Source organism: Macrobrachium nipponense, chromosome 22 (genome assembly GCF_015104395.2).
Source record: "Macrobrachium nipponense isolate FS-2020 chromosome 22, ASM1510439v2, whole genome shotgun sequence".
In the NCBI taxonomy this organism is placed as follows: Eukaryota; Metazoa; Arthropoda; class Malacostraca; order Decapoda; family Palaemonidae; genus Macrobrachium; species Macrobrachium nipponense.
Window position 1 is genome coordinate 43,387,613 of NC_087213.1, and position 14,135 is coordinate 43,401,747.

The 14,135-nt window shown below is 39.3% G+C and overlaps 1 protein-coding gene across 1 annotated transcript in view; it reads right to left on the minus strand.

The window, feature by feature from the left end:
* The window catches only part of LOC135198615 (protein pangolin, isoforms A/H/I/S-like), a gene marked incomplete in the record, with an annotated part of 559,363 nt that overhangs the window by 90,094 nt on the left and 455,134 nt on the right, over positions 1 to 14,135 (minus strand). Inside the window, 1 exon segment of the mRNA XM_064226365.1 lies at positions 3,187 to 3,325. Within this exon segment, the coding sequence (XP_064082435.1) occupies positions 3,187 to 3,325 (139 nt within the window).

Here is a 14,135-nt window from a genome sequence, read left to right on the forward strand (position 1 = left end):
AGGCCAAGTTAAAAGATCCTTTCAAAACGGAAAGACTATTGGACGCAATATAATTAGCAAAACAAACAAAATACTGTCACAATATACAAGAAATACAGACAGCAAGAGACGCAAAACTGAGACATTAACTGAGCAAGTGGAAGGAAAGGCTCACGTCTCAAGGGCTGAAACTGCCGCTGAAAATGCAGGATGCTTTGATGACATCCAGCCAGATCAAGAACAATAAATGATCATCCCCTGGATCAAGTTCCTTTCCTAGGAGAGAATACTGTTTCAAGATCATCAAACGTACTCGAGTCAACTGAAATAACACACACACACATGAAATCACGCACACACACACGCAAACGCACGCACACACACACACACACACACACACATATATATATATATATATATATATATATATATATATATATATATATAGTGTGTGTTTGTGTGAGTGTATATATGCCCTCTTAACTTCTCATTTATTTTTTTTTTATTTTTTTTTATCACTTGTCACTACAAAGTCTTGTCTCCAACTTCAAAGAAATTTGAAGAAATCATGATGTCGCGGCAGCGGGCTACTAGACATCATGATTTCTTAAAATTTCTTTGAAGCTGGAGCTCAAGGCTTCGTAGTGACAAGCGTATCCCAGAAAAGAGCAAAGAATTTGGGAAGTTAAGAGGGCATTGTGGCTACTACAATTATACATACACACACACACCACACACACACACACACACACACACACATATATATATATATATATATATATATATATATATATACATATATATATATATATTATATATTTATTTCCCTCGTTGGAGGGGCTTGCCCCAACAAGTGTTGCCTCTGCGATTCCAACTTCCTAGCATACCCCAACAGTTGACTTACTATCAGATGACTATTTCACAGCTTGAGAACAATGAGGCACAACAACTTTCCCTGGAACGTGCCCACATCGCTCTGCCCTGGCCTAGATTCGAACAAAGTCATTTTGCTGGTGAAGAGCAAATGCTTCCCGACAAGCTCCATCTATTGTAGAATGAAGGCCCAGTCACCTGGCATAATGCATGCAACTCATTATCCGCTCTTCCACACGTCCCTCCTTACTTTGACTTGACATTACATTCGAGGCATAATCCGCCGCCACCCCATAATGAAGACCAGAAATTCCGAGTATGTGAAGAGCACTAGGCGCACGAAACCGCTGGCTGCCCTCAAGATATATGGCGACGCTCTGGGCGACAGTGCATCGAAAGCCGCCACCTCCTCACACCTTTCACCAACGCCATTCCCATTCCCGTTCCCATTCCCCCGCCACCCAATCCAGACGTGCCGTGCACGCAAACTATTAATTAAGGTCATTACAGAAACGCCACTGGACTTATGCTGCGGTTAGAAGGAAAGACTCGAGTAAACCGCCTCATTCCTTTTTATCTCGATTATCGGAAACGAACGAAGTCACCAAGTATTCGATAAGACAAAGCCAAGAAAGCCTCAGTGCAAAAGGCCCATCAGTCTACTAGTCCCTGCCTCTTCTCTTTCAAAATGTTGAGTTAATTCCATTAGAACGCCTAACCACATCAGTGACGATGCAAACATTTTGTCACCTTTGCGTGTGGAGGAGCACAGTTCCGTACTCGGCGCGAATATCCTCTTAAGAACTTCAACGGACCAATCGATTTGACAAACTTTACACGAGCTATAAATTGCTGTACGAATGTATACTTATTGCAGACCATTCACTCACGCCACCAGTTATAGTACCTAAACGCTCAGTCAATAAAATCCTACTAAGTTAATCTCTGAGGGCAACACTACAAGGCCAAATAAAAATACAAGAAAACGGAGTAACAACACTACTACGTTCGAAAATACTGTGCAATGCATGATGATGTGGATAAAACAAGAACAAGAACAAAAGATGTATCATAATAAAAAAAACCTGTATTCAAAGGGTTAACATATTCTTAAAGACGCAGCATAAAACGGGTAGAATAAGACCGCGAAGCTTAGCTATTTCATGCACCCTTATTCTTATCATACGGATTAAGAACATTAATTATCCTTCCAAAATGATTGCTCTTGAATGAAACCGGGTGACTCTCCTACTCCTTTGATATACAGCTGAACCAGGACTCGACAGAAGACGGCTGATTCTTTGAACATCTTGGTTCTTGCTTCTGCCACCACTAATAAATAGGTGTGGGTTCCGACACTTGCTTCCTTCACCCAGCAAGTTAGGAAACATCACACATTCTGCGGTTTGTGAGTTTCCATATTCTTCCCTTCGCTGTGACAAAAAAATCGTGAGAGAGGAGAGAGAGAGAGAGAGAGAGAGAGAGAGAGAGAGTCCTAACAAAAGGACATAGTCGCTCACTTTCTTAAACTTCAATGCTTCAGAAATTGAGTTGCTGTTAGCGTCGATGAACTAAATGTAACAGCAATACAAAAATATTAAATATCAAGCGTTCACTTGAACAAAAACTAGCCAAGACAAATTAAAAATACAAGATTTAAACCATCTGTACAGAAGAATGAGCTAAAACGTTGTGCTAATTCTCAATAACATAAATTTACCGTTATATCTTAGAACACAGGAAGACATAATGAAAAATTATGTCAATTATGTAATATTAAGTCTAGAAAGTGTCTGCTCCACCGAAACTAACTGCTTCCATCTGCATACGGGGGTTCTGGCAATAATGCTAAAGGTTCCCGGGGAACGTTCGTTTGTTTGTTTGCTTTTATCGGAGGGGCCATGTCCATTCATTTATGCCTTGCATGATTACTTACTTAAAGTTTTTGTGAGTTATTCATGTCATATCAAGTATCACATTTAACTATCTCACGCTGGGCTGTGACCCTTGTCTCAGACTCTGGTGTCCCCTATGGATTCTGTGCAACGGCCTTCCACAGTCATTGGTCCAACAATCCATTTCGACGGAAGGATCTCAGGTGACCCAAATTCAATATGGATAAAGGACACGAAAAGAAACCTTGTTCATTACAGCTACATTACCCCCAGATCACACTAAACGTTTTACTACAGATAAGGCGCTTTCCCATACAGTAAGTGTCTTACAAAATATTCGGTACAACGAGAGAGAGAGAGAGAGAGAGAGAGAGAGAGAGAGAGAGAGAGACTGTACTGTTGTTATTGTTTTTGTATAAGAATACACGTACTAACTAACCTGCTTTGGGATCCAACTGGTACGGAGAAATGCCCATGTGTGCCGGAGGGGGCTGGCCCAAGTGGGTCTGGCCATTGTGGTACAGCGAGAAGAGGGAGCCGCCGGCTGGACCCGCACCAAGACCCATTTTTTCCGCCGCCTGTAAAATAAGAAAAAAGGTACTTTTAATACTATTATAGTTGAGGCCAGTCACTTCCTTCTCAAACTTCAACAAGCCATCATACACACAAAACACAAAAATTATAATTACCAAAGATTGATCTTAAAAATTATAAACAAAGGACGATATATAAAACAATGCTGTCAATGAACATGTGGAAAGAATGCCTCACACCATCTACGTTAGATATTTTATCTCTTTTAAAGGAGATAAAAAAAAACTCATTACGCTTCAATATGACCGTTTCTAGTTGATATTCTGAGGTCATTTGCGCCAAACAAGTCCAACTTCATCAAAACATCAACGCTAAAGAGAAGCTTTTCTAGAGAAATACTGAAAGCTTCCACAGCGATTCAAAAATCTTAATTAATGTAAGTGACCCATCAATCACTCTGGATTCTCCGGAGATTCCCTCAGAAGTGAGAGCCCAGCTTGAACGAGGCCACTCCATTGTATGAACTGGTCGTTTTACTTTACTTTTAATGGGGATTTATTGACAGGTCCCTTTTTGATGTTTTCTAGATTTCTTTAATAACGTTTCGGCATTCCAAACTTTGTCAAACCCTCCGTAAGGAAAAAAAAAAAAAAAGAAAAAAAAAGAGCCTAATTGCCGATGACATTCTGAAAGGAGTTCGTTTTTCAAACTTATGTATGATGTTCCGAATGAGTAATGTTTATAACGCCCACTATATAGTCTACCCTTGGCAGCGTACTACTCTCAGCAAGAGCAAAAGGGTTGAAAATATATCGGAAGGAAAGAGAACAGTTACCTCTGACCAGGATAAATCATAAATGACAACACAACTGGATGCCAAGATTTGCTTATGCAGGCATCCAACAAATGATGAAAAGAGGAAAACCAATATATGCAAGAAGAAACCTTGCATCAATACTTTCCACATAAAGGCGGCAGCCCAAATCCCAATATTCTTCACAAAGAAAGTATAAAAGAGAGCTGTCACTGGATTAGAAGCACCTGGGTCGCGTCAAACCGACATCTCCGTTTAATAAATCTGCAACACATAACTGACAACATTGCCTGAGCTTTACATAAAGGATAATAGGCTGAACAACTTAGAAATTGCTGCCTTTAAAAGAACCTATAAGAAGAACCTATGGTTTGATGTACAGATATAATGCACCTCAAGGAAGAAGAGCACCTAGTAAAAGGGATGTTCACTTTGTAGCTCAATACACTACTGGTAGAAAAAAGGATAACATTTTATAAGACAGTCCTTGGGTTCTGAATGTTTGTGGATGCGTTTGAGAAGAGGTGAAATGAATGATAGATAACTTCTTTAGGGAGTAAATACTTGATGCTTTGGCATTTACGATGGCTGAGGTGAAAAGAGTACAAGGAAGGGAAGGTTGAGGTATGACAGTGTCTCGGGAAACTAAGGATAAAAAGCTAGGGCTGGGATTTTGCTTATGGGGCCAAGTAGGGGCAAAATTGAGCATAGGGGAAAGAGATGTAATTAATGCGCGTATATAGCCCAGGAGACGAAAGGGAATGTTTTCGGGAAAGTCTGAGCCTGAGCCAGGCTGGGTTTGGCAAACGTGAAAGACCAGTTGTGCTAAGTGATACAATGCAAATGTAGCTGGCAGGCATGGCGTTCCTGTAGTAAATGAGAACTGAGTGTATCTTAGACTTGGTTTAACTTGAGGCTTGGTTGTTAGAAATGGGACTACAACAGTGGTTGGAAGAATATCTTATTATTTGGTTATGGCTAAAGCCAAGTTTAAACTGGAAAGGGAGGATATGGTTGTCAATGTTATTAAGAAAAGTAAATTTGACAAAGAAGTCAGCAGGGAATGTATGGAGAAGATGGGTGACATAAGGGCTAAAATTGAAGGTAGCCTACAGCTGAAGAGAGAGGTGACGTGTCAAATTCCATCATGGGGTTGCACTGTCAGCATTGAAGTTTTGTGTTTGTAGGAGAGTTGGATGTGGAATAACAATCGCTAGTGATGGGATGAAGTGACTGGAGGTTTAGTGAAAAAAAAAAATTACTAGAGGTGCTACTGCATGAGAGAAAGGAGCATCATACACTGGTACACAGGAAAGATATGGTACTCAAGATAAAGTGTGAGACAAAAAAAAAAAAAAAAAGAAAAAAAAATACAAATAGGAGATAAAAGAGTTACTGAATGGCTGCTCAGATTTTGTAGTGTCTGGATGATGAAAAGCTACCAAAATAATGTGCGAGATAATTCTAAAAAGGTGGTAGTTGCTAGTTGATGAATTACAAGGGTATAACAGCATTCCTTCTCATGTGCAGAGGGATTCTGACTGAGAGCCAAAGACTGACAACAGCGGAACTGAGAGTACAAAAATACTGAGGATTTAGACAAGGAAGTGGGTGTACAGACTGAGGAAGTGTATCTTGTGTGGGAAGTTTGACAGTCAATGAAAGTGGGTCTGAAACAATGTTGTGTCACTTCTCTATGGGAGTTTAACATCTTTAGGGATCTAGCAATGCGAGAAATTAAGGAAATGACATCAGGTATAGATGCAGTTATGGGATACAAAAAAAAGGTCCACAAATACCGTGTGGAATGGGTACTCAATGGCAAGAGCTGCAGCAATTAGCAAAAAAAGTGAGTGTTTGCAAAATATTAAAGGTGAGAGGAAAAGAGTTATGTTTTGAAGATAGGTGGAAACTCTGAAGATTGTCAATGAAATGTTAATAAGGACGTTGGAAGAATGGACGGGGTTGATTCATATCCATATTTGGAAGTAAGTACAATGGGTGATGTTTGGATGAGAGAAGACGTCGCCACAGAATAGGTTGCGAGAAAGGTAGCAAGACGATGGATTACAAAAAGACTGAAAGAGATGCAGTGTCTATGGAGGACATGGTGGCAATGTATAAAGGGATTGATGAGCCGACTTTCCCATATGTTGAAGTGTCAAGGGAAGTTGTGGAAATAATAATCTGCCAGTAGAAAGGATTGATGAGTGTCTTTTGAGATGGCTTGGTCATGCGTCCAGGAAGGAGAAGTATTCCGACAGAGAGAGTAACCTTACAGACCACTAAAGGAATCGCCTGAGTTAATGGAAAGGCAGGGCCTTAATATCGATGAATTCCAAGACTGTCCCAGAGACGAATAGCACAGTTTGCGTGCGTGTGTGTACGAGATGGGGGAGGGGGGAGGGGGGGGGGGGGGCACTAACGCGTTGCTGATGCGCTTTATGTGTGGGTACATAATGTGGCCAATAATGCAAAAGCTTCCTACCCAGAAGGCTCATCCAAGACTCAGCAATTTTTTAATGTTCATGTTCATTGCATGTCGCATTATAATATATATATATATATATATATATATATATATATATCTATATTATATATATGTATATGTATACATACACACACACACACATATATATATATACGTATATATATATGTGTGTGTGTGTGTATGTATACATATACATATATATTCAAATGTGTGTGTGCACATACATGTAGAACGAGAAAGAAGAGAAAGTGATGGGACAGAAGAGAATCCACGAAGGGCCCGATGAAACAAGGAACCGGCATAATATAAGAGAGAATCAATAAGGGTTGAACAAGAGGAGTAGAAAGCCATGATTATGTCCACCCTTCCTCCCTCTACCACTCCTTCATACCCCTTCTCCCCTTATGTCTCTCTCTCTCTCTCTCTCTCTCTCTCTCTCTCTCTCTCTCTCTTATTAGAATGGTCTTCTCGACACTACAATATTCCATACAATGCCACGTGTTCTTCCACTCTGGCTCGCTACTCGTAATTAGGCTTAACAGGCCAGCAGAGAAAAAGTGAAACAAACTCCCTTCCCATTCCCCTTCCTCTTTCCCTTCCCTCCCTCCCCTCCCCTTAACCCTTAGCCTGTCCTTCCAACCAACCATTTCTTTTTTTTTTTTTTTTTTTTCAGCGCGCGTCTCCTCCACTAACCCCGCCCCCTCCTCATCGAAGCCATCAAATTCAAGTGAGAGCCTTGACCCCCCATACGGCTCTCACAGAGCAAACTCCAAATAAAAAATGATGCAAGATGGCCTCCAGTGCATTTGACTCAAAGGCAAACGTCTAGCTAGCTAACAGAACTGACAACAGCCTGGGTTACTAAATGAAGAGAGGCGATACTCAATAGCATTCTCATAAGATCACTACACCAGAGCAACTGGAACTGCATTAACGGTGACTACCCACAGAGAAATCCACAGCCTAGACAAGATTTGCCTCAAGTTTCGTGACCTTTGAAAAGTTATCCGTCTTCGTCTTCTTTGGCTCACAAGGACTCTCTCTCTCTAGGGGCAACAATAAGGATTCTCATTTCCCCACAACATGAACAAGTAAGTCACTTACAAATATTGTATATTTAAAAAGAAAAAATCTCAATCTTATTTATGACCACTATCACTTACAAATTTTACATAAAGCTTCAATTCAAAGCATTTTACACATCTCGTGAACAGTGGCAACTTAAGACATCTATCCATATCTGCGGTATAATAAAGGATGAAATCTCCGTTTCACTAACCCCCAAGTCTTGCATTGTGACACTTGAATGAAAAAAGAAACCTACTAGAGTCAATAAAGCCAACAACTCCTCTCCCTGCACAGTAGAGGATAACCTTTATCTTGCGACGACATCCTCACTTTAGATCACGGATCATTACGTTACTTGGGCGCTGCGTCATTCGTCAATGGCGAGGAATTCCTTTCTTATTCATAATTCTCTTTCGTGGAGATAACTTCCACACCATCGGCCACTGCATTCAAAATACAAAAAGAGAAAGAGACAGATTGCACAAATCAATGAACCCACACCCAACACCAGTAGAAGCAAGTAGGCATAAAAAACTCTGTAGATTGGTGGACAAATTAGTAAGAAACGCAAAGATAAATGAGGATAAGACGGTTGCATCAGTCTATATAGAAAACCCAAAAGAATTCTTTGCGCATGTTAATAGTAGGAAACCTATAAAAAACAGCATAGGTTCCCTAAGGAACAACAGAGGTAACCTGGTGAACTCAGACTTGGAAAAAGCAGAGTTATTGAATAAGTTTTTTACTAGTGTTTTCACAATTGAAGACACTACCTCAATACCGGAACCTGCTATTAAATATGAAGGGACAGAACCGTTGGACAAAATAATATTTACAGAAGAGGACATTAAATACAAAATAGACAAACTCAACCAGTTCAAATCTCCTGGCCTAGATGGGATTCATCCAAGAGAAATTAAAGAGCTAAAAGAAGAGATAGTTCCTCACCTATATGTATACTCTAGAGAAAAAGTGCTGAACAAAGAAAGGCACCATAAGGATGGAAACTAAGTAATGTGCCCCCAGTTTACAAAAAAAGGTCCAAGAGAAGAGCCGGGAAATTATAGACCAATATGTCTAACGTCGGTCGTTTGCAAGTTTTTTGAGACCATAATTGCAGATCAAAATATGGATAACATTGATAAAAAAAACTTCTTGTTAAACAGCCAACACTGTTTCAGACAAAACAGATCCTGCCTATCAAACCCCTTGGAGTTTTTTCATGACATGCTTGGTATTTACGACAGTAGCAGAGCAATAGATATACTCTACTTAGATTTCCAAAAGACCTTAAACAAAGTCTCACACAAGAAGCTGAAGACAAAGTTAGAGCTTTGGGAATTGTAGGAGACAGCAAACTGGGTCGAAGACTGGCTAACTTATAGAAAACAGAGTCGCAATAAATGGTGAAGAATTGGAAAGGGCAGATGTAACAACCGGAGTTCCCCAGGGTTCTGTCCCTGGCCCTCTCGTTTTTAATTCACATTAATGACACTGATATAGGCTTAACTAGCAGGATAGCCAAATTTGCAGATGACACCAAACTAGGTGTAAATGCAGCAGACCCAGATGCAGTGGAAAGTTGAAGAAATGATCTAATAAAAATAGGAAAGTGGTCAAATAAATGGCAAATGCCATTTAACGTGGATAAGTGTAAAGTGTTACAAATAGGAACATACAACCCCCATGCCAGCTACATGCTGCTTGGGAATGACATAAGTAGTGAAGAAAAAGAGGAGGACCCTGGAGTCATTATTAACAAGGACTTAAAACCCACAAAACAGTGCATAAAGGCTGAATAGAAGGCACAGAAACTAGTGGGATACATAAAGAGGCTGTTCAAATACAGAAATAAGGAAACGGTGCTGCAGCTCTACACATCAATAGTTAGACCCTATCTTGAATATGCAGCACAGTTTTGGTCACCAGCACTAAGAAAAGACATAAATAGATTAGATGAAGTACAAGTAAGAGTCACAAAGTTAATTCCATCCATCAGGCATGCAGGTTACCGAAGACGACTAGAGAGCCTGAACATGTACGGCTTAGAAACACGACGATTGCGAGGACAACTTAAAATACTGAAAGGCATAACAAAAATAGATAGTAACCTATTTACATTAAACGAAAACCAAACTTCCACCAGAAGTTGTAAACAGCAACAGTGTGGAAGAGGTTAGAAGAAAGATAGACAAAATCATTAGGACTCTGTGAATGCACAGCAAAACCTGCTCCTACAGTCAAGTGAGCACATGATGTCTCCTCGGATGGACTAACAAGTCTTTGAGACATCCTAATCCTTGTAACTCCTTGTAACAACCCAGAAAGCTCCTCACCATCACCGCAAACCCCTCTACCACCTCTCTACACATTGTACACCATTACATCTTTGTCTTTATATATATATATATATATATATATATATATATATATATATATATATATAATATATATATATATATATATATATTACAGTAAATATGTGAAATCAGGGATTCCACGATTTTCCTCGGGAATTTGTGAAATGACCAATTCGCTTAGGAACATTGATCCCCGAGGGCTCGTACTAAACAAAGCGAAACACTGATTCATCTACACTGTTTATCGGTGTTACTAGCCCCTGGGGGATCAAATGTGCTTAGGGGATGCGATCTCCCGGAGCTAATACCTAGAGAACACGGCAACACAGTGTAGGCAAGTCGCTCTTTCGCTGCCCACTTTGGGTTAGTACTAAACTCTTAAAAACAGTGTAGATGAATCACTGTTTCGCCGGGTTTAGTGGTAGCCCTCGGGGATCAAATGTTCCTAAGCGAATTGGTTATTTCACATATCCCCTAGGGATTTCGTGACATTCTCTGATTTCGCATATTCATTCTAACGTCGTATACTATATATACTCCTGCCTACTCGTGCTTCACACACACACACACACACACACATATATATATATATATATATATATATTATATATATATAATATATATATATATATATATATATATATATATATATATATATGAAGATGATAAAAGGCCCATACCATAATATATAAGAAACACGAGTGGGCGAGAGGAAATTGAAAATGGGGGAGGTGCGTGATATGGCTGGTGCTGTGGAAGTTCACTACACAGGGGATCTATCCACAATTCAGCACTAAAGCAAGAATACTACAGTGACCATTATAATGTCATTTTCTCTAGAGCCACCACAGATAGGCGAAATGGTTGACTTAAAGTTGGAAATTTCAATCAAATCAGTATCTGAACAATACACAAGCAATATGGGGATACTAAGAACGTGTTATGTATAAGGAAGTTGTTGAGTGCAATTTTATTCAAATGAGGAAAGTGGCTTGGTGTCCAACTGATTCAAAGAAGAGGAAGTGTAATGTTTCCGTGGCCATCTTTAGGCGAGTGAAGCGAGAAGTCTGTCAAAGGACAGTAATGTAAGTACAAACAAAGTTGAGGTATACGTGAATGAATCTAAAAATGGGTGCGGAATGGCTGATGTTTGCAGATCAGCACTACTGCTTGGGACAGTAACGAGAAGTGAAATAACTTCCAACAGTTTGAAAGTGTCCGCAACAAAAGTAGTAGTTGAGAGGTTTTGAAAGATGAAAGCTATGAAGGCAAATGGGAATTAGGTACAGGAGGCAATGTTAACAGTGAATGAGAGAAAAGGGGCTGAAGCTGTTGAGTTAAAACTTCCTTGCAGTATAGGTGTTAAACTAACTCAAATGGTGAGAGGCGTTGAGATACCCAGAAGTGGTTATCATATGGGAAAAGGTTTGGTCATGTGGAAGGAACTAATACTGAGAACGTTTTCTGCAGGACTTCACCTGACAAGCATCGGCTTGGAGTATGAATGTCGATTTTTTTCCTTACAGAACAAATCGCTCTTTGGAGTAACAACTTAATTTGAAGGTATATTTATGTATATCGCTAACAGAATATACACATGATTCATATGGGAAAAGTAAATTGACAATTGAAGTATAATTTTGTTTCCAGGACAATAAAGATCACTTTTTTGTCTAGAATAATTTAATCTACAAGCATCTTATGTGGTTACAAATCTCCAATTCCCTAACTGAAGCGACAACAGCTGAAATGAATAGGAACAAGGTGGAGTCCATTCTGGTCTTGACTGATTCAAACAAACTCAGTCGATTTATTGGAGATTAGTAATACTTTCTATACAAATAATGAATATGCATCAAACTGGCAAAAATGAGACAGTTGTCATGAAATCTGGCAAACCTAGAGATGAAGACCCCACCGTTTCATCTTGTCCCTTAAGACTTGGAGTTTCAGAGCAGATAAATTTCCTTTTCCGTCGGCTTCAGCGAGATAAGAACAAAACAAAAATCCCCTTTCAAACTTGAACGGAAACTAAGAGAATAGTCTGGAAAATGAATACAAACACAACAACAAAATGTAGGCAATGGAGAAGGAAAGAATTCCACTTCTCGACAATTTACACTGGCGCCTAAAAGCCTAATCAAGCTAAAAGTTCGGATATACATTAAAAAAAAAAAAAAAAAAAAAAAAAAAAAAAAAATCGGGTCCACTCTACGAAAATCTCCGCTGTACCTCCGCAATAAAGGCGGAAAGAGGGGAGAAAATGAATAGAGGGCCAAGGGGAACAAATTTAGAAAATTTTCTACGAATCTTGCTCTATGAACATTACTTAATATATCTTTCAAAAACATTTAACTCATTGCCTAATATATATATATATATATATATATATATATATATATATATATATGTATGTATGTATGTATGTATGTATACAATATTATCTAAAGCACTCATTGAAGCATTGTGCTCAGCCTCAGGTCTACAAAGAATGAGATTTTCAGTATATATCTTCAGTTGAGATGGAAATAACATTTTGGGTCAATTTCTGACTAAAAATACTTATGAAAAGCCAATGACCCCAAATAAATAAACGTAAGCGATAGATAGCAGGGTTGCAATGCTGTTGCTAATGAAGCAATCAAGGTGGATCTAAGGCTTTTCTCTTCAACTTGTCCTGTGTGTGGTTGTGTGTTTTTTCCCCCCAAAACCTGGATTTCACTTCAACTCAAAAGTAAAACTCCTCTTTATTACTGAATACCATTTTAGGCAAGAGAGTAAAAGGCTGCTTCACTTTAAGCCGTTTCTACTTATATACCTAGGCCACGAGGTACCGGTGCCAATTAACATACCAGGAATACCAATTGCAATCATGATCTTTAGAATTAACCAGTAAATTCTAAGAACCAACAGTGTCACTGCTTTCTGTACCCCACCTCCCACCCCCACCCCCACCCCCACCCCTTTTTCTTGAAGAGATTTTTGTCTTATTTACTGTGACCAATAGAAACTCTTGAGCTACACCAGAGAATAAAGATTCGAAATGACTTGTTCACTGTCCTCTCACCATGAGAAGACTACTCTTATTCTCTCTCTCTCTCTCTCTCTCTCTCTCTCTCTCTCTCTCTCTCTCTCTCTCTCTCTCTCTCTCTGCCTGACTTGATCATTCCAATACCTGCTGATACACTGTTTCAGCTGCCAGGAAACTGATAATACCTTGGCTCGTTTCGTACTTTGCTGCTGCTACGTACATATAGCATTGTTAGTTCATCAGTTCATGTAATACCTTATGATTTTAAAAACTCTGATCTAATCAATTTATACTCAATATTTCATTCATTTTCATATGTTATTACAAAAGTAAAAATAATACTTCAAAACGGCGAAAATCACTCTACTCAGGTTAGAAGTTAATGTAAAGAAGTAAAATAAATAAAAAGATGCAGTTCATAAAAGATAACATTCATTCATCAGTTTCTTGCATAAGCATATCAACTTCACGAAAATAATGTCATATCACCTCTTTCTGGAATGAGATTTACAGAAAGCAACTCCAGGGAAAGACTTAGCACATTCTCATTTCCTCCCATGCATAGAGTGCAGTATATATACTAAATGTTCAAAAGGGTACAAGGAAGACTGCAACTGTCACGCAAACAAACGCTTCCTCCCGAGCAGCTTAGTAGGCGGTGCCTAAGGTTTTAAAGCGGAGAGAAGGATGAGCGAAGAATCAACATAAATGAGATATTGAAACGATTTTTCACATTATACCAAGAAGAAGAAGAAGAAGAAGAAGAAGAAGAAGAAGAAAACAATCTAACAAAACGAGCGCTTTTCGACGGAAAGAAAAAAATTACATCTTCCGTTGAAATTCTGTGACAATGCAAGCATTCTACTGTCTCCAAACCAGCACCAAAAATGGTTGCAATAAGGGTATGAGAGAGAGAGAGAGAGAGAGAGAGAGAGAGAGAGAGAGAGAGAGAGAGAGGTAAAAACTATTTCACTCTCTTCACCAGGCTGCAAGTAGAGCTTGGAGAGAGAGAGGTGAGCTCTGCACTTGGGTCTCCTGAGTCGTTTTCATTCATTGGACCGGTTCTCAACTCCTCCACCCCCTTCCTCTC